General features: G+C 61.3%; 1 protein-coding gene across 2 annotated transcripts; it reads left to right on the forward strand.

Moving 5' to 3' along the window:
- Nucleotides 1-241: 241 nt before the first annotated feature.
- Nucleotides 242-15,533, forward strand: Zbtb7b (zinc finger and BTB domain containing 7B). 2 transcript variants are annotated; one of them, XM_076862093.1, is made up of 4 exons: nt 242-295; nt 452-552; nt 11,836-12,995; nt 13,285-15,533. In XM_076862093.1, exons 3-4 carry the CDS (start codon nt 11,842-11,844, stop codon nt 13,748-13,750), a joined length of 1,620 nt encoding a protein of 539 aa, XP_076718208.1. In that variant the 5' UTR covers nt 242-295; nt 452-552; nt 11,836-11,841; the 3' UTR covers nt 13,751-15,533. The 2 variants fall into 2 exon arrangements, with proteins under 2 accessions (XP_076718208.1, XP_076718210.1); XM_076862095.1 differs by having other exon boundaries at nt 262-278.
- Nucleotides 15,534-15,559: the final 26 nt, after the last annotated feature.

Genomic DNA, 15,559 nt, shown 5'->3' on the forward strand with positions numbered 1-15,559 from the left:
AGGAGGAGGGTGGGAAAGGCTCCGAGAGCAAAGTAAGAGCTTGGAGGAAGGTAGTGAAAAAGGAGGGAGGGACCCTCTGCGCCTTGCTGGTACTGGCTGGACGAAGGGGTTGAAGTTTATGTCCTTATTGGGCGGAGGGAGGGGGACCGGGGGGGGGGGGGCGGGTGAAAAACCAGGAAGTGACAGAGGGTGTTGCTAAGGGTTGGGGGGGGAGTTTGGGGGGTGGCCGGGGGCGGGGGGAGGGGGGAGGGATGGGGGGAAAGCAAGCTGGAGGACAGGTGAGACAGCAGGACAGGTGAGGCGGGCCCTGAGGGGGGGGCGGGTGGGAGCCAGGTGAATGTACGGCTCTTGGCGGCCGAGGGGGGGCGGGCGGCAGGAGGAGGCAGAGGGCGGCGGAGGAGGAGCCCCCCAGCAGCGAGCGGCGAGCGACTGACCGCGGCCTTCTGACCAGGACCGGAGCAGGGCCCCAAGCCCCCGGGCCTGGCGGGGGACGCGCTTCTCCCCACACCCTGTGCCTCAGAAGCTCCAGCCAGCGGACCCGACGGCCAAGAGGTGAGTGTACCCCACTTTTGTCTCCAGGCTTGGGGTCCACTAGACTCGAGACTACTGCAGTGTCCTTCGTCCGTCCTGTAAGTGGGACCCCCTTACAGACACACACGCTCGTGCAGACCACATTCCCACCAGTCCGCTTCTCTCTGCTTTCCCGGATCTTTGGGATTGGTTTGAACTGGGAGGCAAGGTAGAGAAGAAACTACGGCCGCCCCCCAACCCCGGGCAGAGGGTCCCCAGAAACTTTCTCTGCACTTCTCCTAAGACCAGATAGACTGTCGGCTCCGGGATGGAGAGGGGGTACGGCGGCGCCGAGCGTGCCTCCAGTCTCCTTGGGACTTTACCGGAGACCCCAGACCCGGCCGAGCTGAGGGAATGGAAACGCTGATGGACTCTAACTAGGACAACGCGCCCCCCCTTGCCCCCTGGCGCGGTGGGTTGGACCCGGGCCAGTTGCATGGGGGGTGGGGGATCGAGGAGCCGCAGCTTGGGGGAAAGTTACCGGCTGGACTATTCGGTTTCTCGCGCTCTCCGAGCCGGGCTCTTTCCCCAGTAGTAGTGCGGCTCTGCAACAGCCTCCGAACGACCCCTTTCCCCCGCGGCCCTCAATCCCACTCCTCTCCTTCAGGTTCTAGTCCCGCCGCCACCTTTTCAAAGCCTAGAGGAGGGTGGGTGACTAGGAAGAATTCGCCTACCTACCACTGGTTCCCACCGGCGCCGGCGCACCTGCCCCTACTCAGAATGGGGGTCGCTACTATGTTGTTGTGGAATCTAATGTGCGCTGCTGGCAGAAGGCTGCCATTCAAAGGGGTGGGGGGCTTCACCCTCAATTTCCAGCTTTCTATCCCCTGCCTCCCACCCCACCCCAAGTAAGAGAGCGACGTGTCCCGGCCAGAGCGGGGGGGGGGCGAGAGTGGGGGGGCGGCGTGGGCAGCGGGTTGTGCCCGGACACGTGCCTGCCCAGGCGCCCCGGCCCTGCTAGTGTTTGGAGAGAGGGCGGGTCCCCTGCCCACCCCCCCTGCCCCGTACAACCCCCATGTATCAAAGGGCGGCTGAGACGTGGTGAGACCTCGGGGCGCCCTGGGGGGCAGGGGGGGCGGGGAGCCTGGGTCCGGAGCAGGGGAGGGGCAGAGGCGCCGGTGCTAGCTGACCCACAGGAAACGAGCGCTGCTGACCTAGTTTGGGACACCGGAAGTGGGTGCTGGGGAGAGGGGGAGACCGGCAGGCTATCCTGGCTTCCGGGCCAGGTGGAGGGCGTTCTTGAATTGACCCCCGCCCGAATGCCTTGGAGACCCCTAGCTGCAGCTGAGAATGGAAATGAGTCAGCGCAGCCATTCCCCCTTCCCCCAACTTATTCCTGGAGGAGGGAGAACGTTTATCAGGGGTGAGGGGAGCCAGATTGGGCAGAGAGGGGTTAAACCAGGATGGGAACTCTCTGTTCCCCGAGGGAGTGTGTGTAGTGTGTGTGTTGGGGGTGAGGGGCTGAGGCCTGGAGGATTATGGGGTTACCTCCTGCTGCCCTACACACACCAACTGGTTTGGTCACCCCTGTACCCTCCTGGCACTGCTGGTAAAGCTGGCATGAAGTGGGCATCAGGTTGGGAGGAGATATTGGGCATAAGGAGTGTTGTGCTGGGCTGGAGAAGGCCATATTTGTGACTAGGTTTGGGTGGCAGTGTTCCTCCTTAGTGGTAACTGGGGAGAAAGGCAGGGGGCTCCCCCTGGAGCAGCTGATGAAACAAGGAGAAATCTCTGTCAGTGCCTCCTGTCCCTGGCCCCCGGGACCCCAGCTCCCCCAGCGTGCCTCTGTTACATGGTTGCTGTGGGCACAACGCTGCTTGCTGGCACCCCCAGACACTGTCCCTTCCCCTTGGGTACCACACCCCCAGCCTTGGCACAGAGGCTAGGAAGGGGTTAATGCCACCAGAAAGGGGCTCTAGGGAGGAAAGAAGGCAGTGCCCACTAGGCTCAGGTGTCAAGGAGACAGGCCTGCTCCAACGGGCCCTCTGATCATGGCTCAGCCCTGGCTTATATGGACCCCAGTGTCTGGGAGACAGGTGCTTTCCTCTTCCCCTTTCCCCATGGTGCCCCCTGGCACCCAGGGCCCCCAGCTCCTCCTTGGCCTAGTGCCCGCCCTGGGAGGGCGCGGCGGGCAGCGGGGGCTGGGCTAACAATGCACCATCGGGCCCTTTGTGTGCTTGCACTTGGCACCCTGGGGAAGGGTGGGGGAGGGGGACCCAGCGGGCATGGGGGGCGGAGCGCCTCTGGGGTGGGGACAGTGAAGGCTGGGGGGAGAAGCAGAGAATGAAAGCAGGTGGGGAGGAAAGGGAAGTAGGTCAGATAGGGTGCTGGCCCCCCATTCCAAGCCAAGGCTGAGAGAACCAGCCTCGGATCCTATGGCTGCCTAGATGGCATCATGCTGGGGCCTGAGGTACAGCCTAGGACTGGGCATTTAGGGTCAGAAGTCACTGCCCAGGGGACGGTTCAGATGGAAGAGGCCTGGCTTGGTATTGCCCCCTTCTTGATGGTTGAGAGACCCAGTTCTCCTGGCCAAAGGCCAGAGCCCCAAAATGGGGAGTGAATGGGCTCCAGGCAGGGCATTGCTCTCTGATAGAAGCCTCTGGGCCTGCTTCAGGGCTTCCTGCCTCTGGACAGCTTGGTTCCCTGACCTTCCTGAGAGTTAAGACTGCCCTGCCACCAGGCCTTGGGGCCTGTGCCTGTTTTGGCCTAGGGCTGAAGAGGAGGGTGGGGGAGGAAGGTGGGGACAGGCAGACGGATAGGACCCTGGCATGGGGTGTGCCCGCTCTGGCCTCTTCCCCCTCCTTCTGCTGAGTAAACTCGTGAGTGAACTTGACGTTTTGCCCGGACAGTTTGAAGTTGCCTCGCCCCCCCACCCCCAGTCCTGCCAACACACAAGCGGCCAGGCGCCAAGGCGGGACTGGGGGACTGGGGGGAAGGGGATAGAGCTACTGTCAGGGGCTTGGTGAGAACCTAGAAAGACCCCCCACCCAGCAGGGCTCAGTTCTTGGCAAGAATCTTGGCTGGAGTCTATCAGCATCTGTCCTGTAGCCTTGGGGAGCCCAGAAAAAGTATTCTCAAGGAAGATCCTCTTCTCACTTCTGACCTCTGTCCCCACTAGGAAGAGATATCCAATTGCCATCTGGCCCCCTGAGATGCCATCTTTAATGTTCTAGCCTAGGAGAAAAGCTAGCTTTAGAAAATCTTCAGGGAGGCCAGAGAAGGCTGCCCTCTTCATTTTGTCCCACAGCCTAGGGTGGATGGGAGGTAGGTGGCATTGACAGCTTAGCCTCTCTCCTCTGAGGCCTCTGAGCAGCTACAGTCCCTGCCCTTCCCCTCTCTTGGCCTCACACCTGGCTGGACCTCACACATACCCCCACTTACTTGACTATCATGCCTGGCCTACCCCGAAGCCTTGCTCTGCCTTCTAGCTTTCCCAGAACCAGGTCAGCCATCAGAGCCCCACCAGCAAATACCTGTGTCAGATCCAGGGATAGGGATGCACCTGGAAAAGGAGGCTGATGGCAAGCAAATGGAGCCAGAGACCCCCACAGGTGCACCAGTTTGCTACCCTTGACATCACTAATTCCTCTTACACCTCCCCAGGGCACCAGAATAGTAGGGGAAATGCCTTCCCAGTCCCTGCCAGGCCTCAGAGTGGGGCTCCCCCAAACCCTTGCTTTCGACCTCATGTCTCTGGCTTCAGTTTCCTTCCTGTTTCCACCGCCCCCCCAACTCCTCCCCACTCATATGCCCCTTTCAACAGACATCCTCTCCTCCTTCCTTCCTCCTTTCCTCCCACTTTGCCTGGGAGCAGAGGTCCTTTCCCCCTCCATGGACCCTCTAGCCTCTTATGTCTCCTTAAAAAAACAGTCCTTTACAACCAAGCCCTCTACCCTCCCCACCCAATCAGCTGGGCTCCTGGAAAGAGGAGAACCCAGGGTTTCTGAAGGGAACTACAACTCCCAAGGTATACTCAAGGTAATTATGGTGCATACTGGGAGTTGTAGTCTTCCTTGAGCTAGCTCTCAGTTTGGCTGAGTCTGGAAGTGTTTCTGGGGGAGGGTAAAAGCCAAGGCTAGAGAGTTGCAACATGGGTACCCTCTGCATCCCCTCACTTTGTTTTTGCCATCCCATTCCCACATGACACCATGTATCCATGACTGACATCCATCTTCCTTGCTGAGACTTGCAACCCATCTTCACTTCAGGGCCCCACCCAAGAGATGCCCACACCCTGCCCTGCTGCCCCTGGCAAGGGTGGAATGAGGGGCCCCATGAACTCTCTCCCTGCCCCCTGCCCTCCAGGCCGGTTCCCTCCCTTTATGGGGATCAAAGGGCAGGGAGCAGCCCCACCCCATTCCCTCGCAAGCTGCAGGCACTAGACCAGGGCTCTCAGAACTGCAGGGACTTTGGTGCCCAAGCATTTGCTTGGGCCAGGGAAATGCCAGGAGGTTGGTACCTGTGGCAGGGAGAGACATGAGCCCCAGCCTGCAGAGCAGATCCTTCAGTGACTGCTCATGGGGCTGTCCTTAGCCTCCCAGCATTCCCATGTGGTGCTGCCTCTTGAGGATGTGGTTTGAGAACAGGGTCTTGGACCTTATCTGTAGGGCCTAGGGGCCTGGCCCCGCCTGGCTGGCACCAAGGTACAGGGGTGACCCTCCCCCACCTCAGGCCCACAGTTGGCATGGGGTGCTGGGAGCAGGGGGGTAGGAGGGAGAGGAGGGCAGGACTGCCAGCATCCTGGTGGGTAGGTGCCAACCGGGCCGGGAGCTGGTGAGGGGCAGCAGGCCAGCGGCATTGAGCCAGCAGCTGTTGGGGGGAAAAGGGAGGGGGTGCTTTAGGGGACATTTCTGTAGTCCCCCCAAGACTAGCATGATTTGGGATGGCCTAATGTCTGGAGGACACTTAGGTACCCCTTATTCCAAGAATAAGGGACCCCAGGAGTTGTTTAAGAGAAATTTTGTGGCCCACCCATCTCTGGGCTCAGAGCCCTCCTGAGTTGCCCCTCAGGCCCAGGCGGGTCCCACCCAACCGGCCAGGGTGGCAGCAGCTTGCGCAAGGGGTGGGGCTAGGCGCTTCCCAGCAGATGCCCCCTCCCAGCTCCTTCCTCTTTCCGTGCCCACAGCTCCCCCCATCTGACTATCCCCCTCAGGCCATCTCTGTCCCCCTGGCCACTGGGGGCTGGCATGAGTGCTGCCCCCTGGCCTGGTTGGCAGGGGCTGGTGACCGGGCAAGGAACTGTGGTATGTGAGTGGGTTTGGGGTGAGGCTATGGGGAGGGCGGGGTGCTGCCTTGCCCAGCCCCTGAAGGCCCCAGCCCAGTACAGGGTGGGGAGAATCTGGCCAGTTCCCAGTGGGTCTGAGGGGCCCACTGGTATCTGGAGGGCCTCTCTGTGGTCCCTTAATCCCACATGCCCTGAGGGGCTAGGACCTGGGCACCTGTCTCCCCTGGCACTGACTGTCTAGGGTTCCCCTCCTCCCTCTTTGGCCACTGCCACCTCCTGTCCCCTCCCCTCTCTTCTTCCTTCTCCTGGTCCCACCTCCAGCAGCCTCTCCCACTGCTCCTCCTCACCTCTGTCCTCCTGGACTGTCCCAGTCCTACCTTCCTACCCCTCACCTTTTTCCCCTTTCAGGACTGAGTAAGGACAGGCGGGGGTGGGGACAGCTGGGGCTTAGGGCACTGCAAGCGAAGACTCTGGGCCCTCTCCCACGCTGCCAGCCCTCTGTAACCCCTCCCTCCAGGTTGGGGGGGGAGGGGGACAGCACCCAGAGGGTTAAGGCTGTAGGGGGGAGGGGCTGGGCCAGGTCGTGGGCGGCCCCTTTGAAGGAGGGAGCTGGAGCAGGGGAACAGCCACCCAACCTCCCCCCCAACAGCCTGGCCCTCCCCTTGCCCCTCCCAACCTGCTGCCCCCAGGGGCCAGGAGGAGTTGCCGGCAAGGCCCCTCAGCGTTCAGGTGAGTAGGCCCTGCTCTGGCTTGGGAGGTCAGGCCCCAGGGGAGGCTCGCAGGCCTAGAATTGGCCAAGGGTCAAGAGAAGTACTGAAAAACAGGTTGGGAAGAGGGCTCCCAGACGTCACTGGGGGCTTAGGGAGCTGAGGGTCTGAAGAGCTGGTGTGTGGGGAGACCTCAGAATCCAAGGGACCCGAGAGGACCAGAAGAAGGGCGGAGTGATTGCTGGGCCAGGCCAGGAGGTTGGACAGGCTGGCAGGGAGCCGGGCTCTGGGGATCGGGCTGGGGTGTCCTCTGGGGCTGGGGGGCTCAGGTTTCTGCCGGCGGCTTGGCGGGTGTGGGGTTACCAGTCAGCTCGGTTACCCAGCCTGAGACACTAGGCTGGGGGGAGGGGGACAGGGCAGACCCTGGTACCTTGAGCCTTCTCCTCGGGCCCTAAGGGAGCTCGCACTGCTTAAGCAGACCCTGCTGAGAACCAGATGACCAGGGTCTGTCTGAGTGGATAGTTGCCCAGCCCAGGGTGGGCACCCTCTGGGGAAAGTCCAGCAGCTCCAGTCCTGGAAACTCTGACAACAGAGAGGCACCCATTGTCCCCCTCACCCCACATCCGCTCTCGCTGTACAGCGCCCCCCCGCCATTTATTCTCCCTAGCTGGCCCCCAAATTTTGGTCTCCTGCTTCATTTAGAAGGCGAGTGTGGATACTCTAAATACGACCATGTCTTGGCAGGACCAGGCCAGGCCCTAGAGGGCAGGCCCTGGTCTTGAATTCCTCTGTCCTCTCCTCCCCGCATGGCTGGAGAGGACAGAGAGATGCCTGGAGCAGGGGCCAGTGGAAATGTGGGAGAGGCCCGAGGAGCGGAGTCAGGGAAGGGGAAGGAAGGAGGGGTGAGGAGGGTGTTCAGCAGGAGGCCCGGGGACAGGTGTGGAGAGGTGAGGAGCCGCCAGGGCTGAAGCAAGGAAATCAAAGGACGAATCTTTTGGAGGGAAGATGAGGGTCAGAAAAGGTAGCAAAGAGACAGAAAGTGGAGTCCAAGAAGAGGGCCAAGAGCGAGGGGTGGCCGATGGTAGAGCCTCCAAGAGCGGAGGGTGAAGGTGGGAAGATGCCCCCATTCCATCCTCCGCCATCTTTATCCCCTCCTGTTTCCCTTGATGCGCCCCGGGCTGTCGGCTAGAGGTGGTGTTGTTGGCAGAAGACATGGAAGGGCACTGAGGTCTCCCTCACCCCGGAGCCCCTGTACCAGGTCGGGGGACTTAACCCCCAGGGCGCCGGGAAGCGGCCAGCTCCCCTTGCCTCCTTCCCCCTTCGTGGCTTGCGGTCTCTCTTCCCCGCCTCGGCCCCCAGGAAGTGTGAGTGCTGGGGGTGGTGAGGTTAGGAGGGGGAAGCTTCCCATGGGGGATGGGGAAGGCATGCAGAAAATTCGAGGGGCTGGGCGGGGGGCGCAACTCCATAGATGCCTGGGACATCCCTGGTCAGAGGACCTATCCTTCGAAGCCCTTCCCATCCTCCAGTGTCATGTGGCTTCAGCTCCTTCACCCTGTCTTCCCAACTGGGCAATCCAGATGGCCACGGCCGCTGGCCCCCAGAGGCCCTGGAAAGGGGTGGGGGAGGCTAGGGAACAAGTATTCCTGGGTCCCCAAGGACTTTGGACTGGTTGTCTAATGTCCCCAGCCGCTGGTCCAAGCCACAGGCCAAAGCCCTGGCTTCGTGCGAGAACTTAGCTCCCAAAAACAGGAAGAGAACCTGAGGCTGGAGTTGGGGTGGGGGGTGGGGGTAGAAAAGAGAAAGAAGTAAGGGGGAGGGGTGACCAACCAAGGCGCCAGGAGTATTGGGAAGAGCCTTAGGTCTCTCCATCACCCATAGCAGGAAAGTGCCCCAGCCCGGTCCTTCTCCTTCCTCACCCCAAGCTGCTGCTCCAGGAGAAGCCCAGCCAGGCCCCGCTCACTCTGGCAGAGCCTAGGATAGGGGCTTGAGGCCTGTGCTGGGGGGGCTCCATGTGCCCGGTCTCAGGCCCATATCTATTTTCTCCGCTGCTAATCCTGGTTCCGCCTGCTGCCCCCCACACTAAGCCTCACTCCCCTAATCCCCAGGGTGGGGGGAAGGGGGGCCAGCTTTATTCAGCTGCCCTGTTCAGGGCCTCCTATCCTGCCCTTCAGCTAGCTCGAGCCAGCAGTGTTGGCCCTGGTGCCCCCAGCCCTGTGCTGGACGCTGCCTGAGGTCAGCTCCTGGGAAGAGCTCTGGTCTCCTTCTTCCTAAGACAAGATCAGTGCCCTCTACCTTTTGGTTTCTTGGTAGTGGACACACCCTGGCAGGTGCCCTTGGGCACTGAGGGATAGGTGATAGGGGCTCTCACCTTTGTCCCCCTCCTACCTTTCTCACCCATAAGTCTTTCCCCAACCAAAGATGGGGCAGGCTTGACTCAGGGCCCAGTTTCAAGAGAGCTGCCCACCGGCTTGGCCGGTCTAGCAGGCCTGACAGTGAGGGGAGCCTGGGGGGGTGGCGGGAAAGAGGGGAGCAACGGGGCGGGGCCCTTGGTTCTTCCCCCTACCAGGCAAACAGACCTTGCCTGGTTCCCTGGCACAGCTACCCCCCCAACACCACACACACCCATGCCCACAAGGTCTTAGCAAGAGGGGGCATGCCAGGCTGGGTGGGGATAGGCCGCTTTCATGGGTTGTCAGGGGACTAGCCCTCTGGGATGCAGAGGTGGGAAGGGTGCCCAAGGTGGGGTGGGCACCAGTACCTCACTCTGGCAGAAAGAAGGGGGAGGCCTCCACCCGACGCATCCCTCCCAGATGATGGGCCCAGGAGTGCCCCCTTGCCCTGGTTGGCACCAGCATTGTTCCAGGTGGCACTTCTGCTGGCATCGGTGCCAGAGCCCTGGATAAGGGCTGGGGGAGTTTCCCAGAAGCTGGAGGTATGAACACCCTCTCCTGGCCACGTGTGTCCTCTGCTTCTCTTTCCTTGCTACCTCTTCGTCATGGGCATTAGATTTGGGCCTAAGGGGTTAAACACCCACCCTTGCCCAAGCTCAGTGTGAGCTGCATGGTAAACCAGCCTGAGCCTGTGACCTGACAGCTGGGTCAGCCAATGAGCACCCCTGCCACACCACGTTGCTAAGGAGACCAGCCCTGGGGTGGGAGAAAGGGGGCGGGCTTAGCAGCGGGAAGGGGTGGGGTGGGTAGAGAAGGAGGGCTAGGGATGGGGTAAGCCACGTGCCTGCTGGTGCCCAGCTGTCAGCCAATGGACAGCCAGAAGAGCCCCACCCATTCCCCTTTAGAAGGGACGGGATCCACTTGGGTCCAGGAGGGTGCCCACTACTGCTTAAGTGGCTTCCACTATTGCTGCCCACTTAGCTTTTGTTCCTAAGTCCTGGGGCCATGTGCCACTTGTACCATTTGTAAGGGGGCGGCAAGAGAACCAAAGGAAGCAGGGACAAGTCCAAGACCAATGGTCCCCAAAGAAGGAGGTGATTTAGGGAAGGTGGCCTCTCTAAGGGTACCTAGACATGTGGGTGCTGCTCGCTCAAGCCTCTGTGCAGGAGCCTGGCGCTGCACTGAAGGTAGCAGGCCTGGAGGCAGGCCGACACGGTGCAGTTCTTGTGTCCTAAAGAGGAAATCTGTGGCTCTTGATTCTCTCGTACACCGCCCCCCCCGAAAAAAAAAAGCCTTTCCCCATCAATGGCCAGAATGAACAGTTGCTGGAGTGTCAGATCACTAACAAAATGACAAAATATAAGTTTCCTCAGGATCATCTGAGCTAGCCTTTAATATTACAGATGAAGAATAGGACTCCTTTGGAAAGGAAGTGACTTGTCCAAGGTCAGTGGCTCCTTAGTAGCCCTGCTCCCTCAGGCTCCTCTGGCCTCCTCTGGAGGTGGTTTCTTGGCACAGCCTGTCTGTAAGTCAGGGCGCCACTGATGGAGCCCTTTCTTGGTGTCCAGCTTTAGGCCACACTTGGTCTCATTTACCTCTCCCCACAACCCCAGGGTGAGCTGGAATTCTCCCATATTATAGATGAGGAAAGAGGCTCAGAGATTAAATCATTTGCTTAAGGTCACAAAGCTAATCACCAGCAGAGGAAGGATCAAACTCAAGCCTGGCTGATTCCAGAGCCCAGCTCTTTCCAGGCCTCACTCTGTCCCCAGTTGCTCCAGAACCACAAAATGTCAGGGCTGCAGGGCTGAGCCCTTGGGGCTTCCACTCCCACCCTTTCCTTAGACACTTCTGGAAAGTGGAACACTGAGAGAAATAACTTGCCCAAGGTCATTCAGGAACTGAAGCCAGTCTCCCCACTTCCAGGCCAGACTCAAGCCTCAGCTGCTGTCCCCAGCCCTGCCAGCCTGAACCCGGAGGCTGGTTTCTGTGCTCCTGTGATTAGACCTGAGGGAGGATGAGGGTGGAACCTCTACCCTCCAGAGAGGGGGCTCTCCTGGAATGAGGGGGGGTGGGGAGCTAGTCAAGGAGGAGGAGGAGGAGGAGGGGAGGGGTGGGACTGGAACTTGGCCTCATGGCGGTGGGGGAGGGGCAGGGCGATGCTTATCTGTGCGGGGCAGGAAGCACCCTCGCCAGTGACACCCCAGCAAAGGGTGGCTGCTCCTTGGCCCCATGGGGGAGGGGAGGATGTGGGGGGGATGGTGGGACCTGTTTCCCATTTGGCCCCTAGAAGTGGGAATCTGGGAAGGGGAGTTGAACTTTTGTTGGCTGGGGGAGGGGCGGGGAGATGTGGTGCTTGGAAGCCCTCCTCTTATTTGCATAGTGGCTTCTAGGGTACCACATGCTTTAGAGAGGCGCTGGCCATGCCTGGTGTCCAGTGGGAATCTGAACTCCCTCATTGGCTTCTCCCAGGGCTATGAAGAGGCCCCACCACAAAGGCTGTTACCCATTTTCCCAATGACTGAGGCCAGAGCCACCAAAGTCCTCCAACCAATTCTCCTAAACCAGGACCCAGCATCCTGTCAGTCCAGTACTTCCGAAGGGATGGGCAATAGACAGATGGACATCTAGGAAAGAGCCAGAAAGGCAGGGTTCCTGCACTCCCAGAGCAGAACAGAGTGACAATGATTATGAGCGTGGACTCTGGGCCACCGGAGGAATCTGACCCTGTCCTGCACCGGGGCAGTCACTCCACCTGTCTGACTCCCAGCTCCTTATCTGTGATGGGTGATGATCATACTCCAGAGGGTATGAAAGATTAAATGGGCGTAAAGTACTTAGAAGAGTGGCATGTAGCCATCCCTCAGTGTCAGCCTGCATTGGTGCCCCTCCCTGGACCCCTTAAAGGCTAAGCACTTAACCCCGCCCTCTGTTGACCCTACAGGAGAAGATGGGGAGCTCTGAGGATGACTTGATTGGAATTCCATTTCCGGACCACAGCAGCGAGCTCCTGAGCTGCCTGAATGAGCAGCGCCAGCTGGGCCACCTATGTGACCTCACCATCCGGACGCAGGGCCTCGAGTACCGCACCCACAGGGCTGTGCTGGCTGCCTGTAGCCACTACTTCAAGAAGCTCTTCACTGAGGGCGGTGGCGGGGCCGTCATGGGGGCCGGGGGCGGTGGGACAGCAGCTGGGGGAGCCGGGGCCGGTGTGTGTGAGCTGGACTTTGTAGGACCAGAGGCACTGGGTGCCCTGCTCGAATTTGCCTATACGGCCACACTGACCACCAGCAGCGCCAACATGCCGGCTGTGCTCCAAGCCGCCAGGCTGCTGGAGATCCCCTGCGTCATCGCCGCCTGCATGGAGATTCTGCAAGTTAGTGGCCTGGAAGCCCCCAGCCCAGACGAGGATGACTGTGAGAGAGCCCGACAGTACCTGGAGGCTTTTGCCACCACCACGACCTCAGGCGTTCCCAATGGTGAGGACAGCCCTCCACAGGGGCCACTCCTGCCACCGCCACCGCCACCACCTCGGCCTGCTGCCCGCCGCAGCCGCAAGCCCCGAAAAGCTTTCCTGCAAACCAAGGGGGCCCGAGCAAACCACCTCGTACCTGAGGCGCCCACAGTGCCCACCCATCCCTTGACCTACGAAGAGGAAGAGGCGCCCGGTAGAGGGGGCAGCAGTGGAGGCAGTGGGCTGGCAGACAGCTACAGCCCTCCCACAGGAGTCGCCTCACCTACTGAGGGTCCCCTGAGCTACGACACCTATGAGGGTGAAGAGGAGGAGGAGGAGCTGGTGTATCCCCCAGTCTACGGGCCAGCGCAGAGCGGCGGGCCCCCTCTCTCCCCAGAGGAGCTGGGCTCAGATGAAGATGCCATCGATCCTGACCTGATGGTCTACCTAAGTTCCCTGCACCAGGACGCCCTGGCACCAGGCCTGGATGGCCAAGATAAGCTGGTTCGAAAACGCCGCTCCCAGATGCCCCAGGAGTGCCCAGTCTGCCACAAGATAATCCATGGGGCAGGCAAGCTACCACGCCACATGAGGACCCATACTGGCGAGAAGCCCTTCGCCTGTGAGGTCTGCGGCGTTCGCTTCACCAGGTGAGCGTCAGGGGGGGAGCTGGGGTGGGGGGATGCCATCCCAGTGGAGGCTGTCCCAGAGAGGTGAGGGCATGTGTAGGTTCCTGGATTACAGGAGAGGCCAGAAGAAAGCCAAGGAGGTGGGCATTCGGAAAGCAGAGTGGGTGACGGCCCTAAAGAGCATCCTGGGACAGTCACGGAATCGAGGGTGGCAGCCATAGGAGGGAGACAAGGACTGGGTCAGTGACGAGGATGAGCCCCGGGACCCATCCTGAATGCTTCCCCGCCCCTTCCCCCCTGCCTGTCCCAGGAACGACAAGCTGAAGATCCACATGCGGAAGCACACGGGAGAGCGGCCCTACTCGTGCCCGCACTGCCCAGCCCGCTTCCTGCACAGCTACGACCTCAAGAACCACATGCACCTGCACACGGGGGACCGGCCCTATGAGTGCCACCTGTGCCACAAGGCTTTCGCCAAGGAGGACCACCTGCAGCGCCACCTCAAGGGCCAGAACTGCCTGGAGGTGCGCACCCGGAGGCGCCGCAAGGATGACGCACCACCACACTATCCACCACCTTCCACCGCCAGCCCATCCCCTGCTGGCCTCGACCTCTCCAATGGCCACCTGGACACCTTCCGCCTCTCTTTGGCTCGATTCTGGGAGCAGTCGGCCCCCACCGGGCCCCCAGTCTCCACCCCAGGGCCTCCTGATGACGAGGAGGAGGAGGGGGCACCCACCACGCCCCAGGCTGAAGGTGCCATGGAGTCCTCTTAAAGAGGAATGAGTGGCCAGGCTGGAGCAGCCCAAGGGCGGGGATCCCCATGCCAAGCAGTGGGAGCAGGCAGGACAGGCGCAGCTGGGGTCAGGGGCACGGAGCCTTGCTGGCGGCAGAATCAGCCCCTTCCCCTCAGTTCCCTCATTCCAGTTCCAAGCTGAGAAGGTTTGGGGGCAGAGCCTCCCCAGATTGGGGTGATCCCCCAAGAAGTGATACATATGATATTATGTATATATTTACAGCTCTATTGTAAAGGTGGGGTCCCTGTCCCCAGCTGCTCCTGGGGAGTAGAAGCAATAATGTATTTGATTTGTGGGGTCCCACTTCGGCTATGCGGGTTACTAGGGGGCGGGGGCTTGGGACCAAAGCCTTGCCCCCCTCCCATGCCCCTTTGGGGGTTTTGGCTGTGTAAGGGGGTGAAGGACTGCCCCTCCCTTCTGAGACCCCTCCTTCCTGGTTTCTGTTCCCTTTTCCTGGCAGTGAATTATGCAAAGGGGGTTGGCAAAGGAAGGGTAGGTGGGGGAAAGCAAGGTGGGAACTTGAAAGATTGGGGGGACTGGGCCTGTAAGGAAGGAGCCATCCCAGTCCCCCTCCGCCCTGCTGCGGCGCTGAGTCATGGGGTCCTGGAGAAGAAGGGGCGGGTGGCCTGATTGGCTCGCCCGCCCCTGGGGGCAGCGGGCGGGCCCCGCCCAGCTCGGGAGCACAGCTCCCTCCCCGGCCTCCCTCCCCTCCCGCGTCCCCGGGCAGGGAATGTCTTGTTCCCGCCGCTCCCTCCCTGGGGCCAGAGGGCAGGGCGGGCCGGGCGGCGTCGTACCCTCTCCTCCCCACCTCCTCCCCGCCCAGGTGCGAGCCGGAGCCGCCACCGCTGCCGCCCCTGACTCACGCCGCCCCCGGGCTGGCGGGACGCAGGGTGTGGGACCCGGTGAGGGGCTGGGGGAGCCGCGGCCGCGCTGGCGCCACCTGGCGGCTGTGCCCTGCGCGGGCCGCGGTCCTGGTTCCCTGGCGCCCCAGCTGGTGAGCGTGCGCCCCCTTGCCAAGGCGCCGCGCTCGCAGCTCGTCGGGCCGCTGGGAAGGTGGGCTGCGGTGCTGTGGGAAGGGCATCCCTTTCCCAGACCCTTGCCGGCCGTGCTTCCCAGCGGGCAGAGAATGTCCCCACTCCTCTAGGATTGAGCCCACCCACCGCCCCTGTACATAGCCTCGTCTGTTGGTCTCGTGGAAATCTAGTTTCAGATTTTTAACTACCCAATTCCGCTGGGGCGGGGCACCTACCCCGACCCTTTCCTCGCTGGGTGCTGGACCCCCTTGCGGCCTGGGCTCTGCCTTGCACTATTTCCCCTCCCTGGCCTGGCGGCCCCTCCCCCTCCTTAACGGGGCAGGTTCAGGGGCCCGGTGCTCTCCCTCCCTCCCTCCCGTGCACCCCCATGCCCATTTGCACAGCTGCCCAGGTACCCCCAACTGTGGGGAGGGGTTACAGGGAGGGGTAGCGGGACCAGTCCCTGTATCTATTTAAAAGTGATGATGTAATATATTGGGGTGGGAGGGGAGGTCGGGTGCCCTGGGCCTCATCTTAGCATTTCAGGTGATGGGGGGAGCCCAGGGCTGGGGAGACCTGGGGCCCAGCCCCAGAGAGTGGGGACAATATGGCCTCCCTTCTCCCTACTTGCGGCTTTCCCGGTCAGTGCCTTAGGGGGGGAGGCATCCCCCCCTCTCCTGTTCCCTTTCCCCTACCCCCCCCACCTCGGGTGTAAGCGACAGGAAGAAATAATAATAATTTAAGATTCACACTTGTGTCCACTTTTGGTTCCTTT

This window comes from Callospermophilus lateralis, chromosome 7, assembly GCF_048772815.1.
Source record: "Callospermophilus lateralis isolate mCalLat2 chromosome 7, mCalLat2.hap1, whole genome shotgun sequence".
NCBI classification, from domain to species: Eukaryota; Metazoa; Chordata; class Mammalia; order Rodentia; family Sciuridae; genus Callospermophilus; species Callospermophilus lateralis.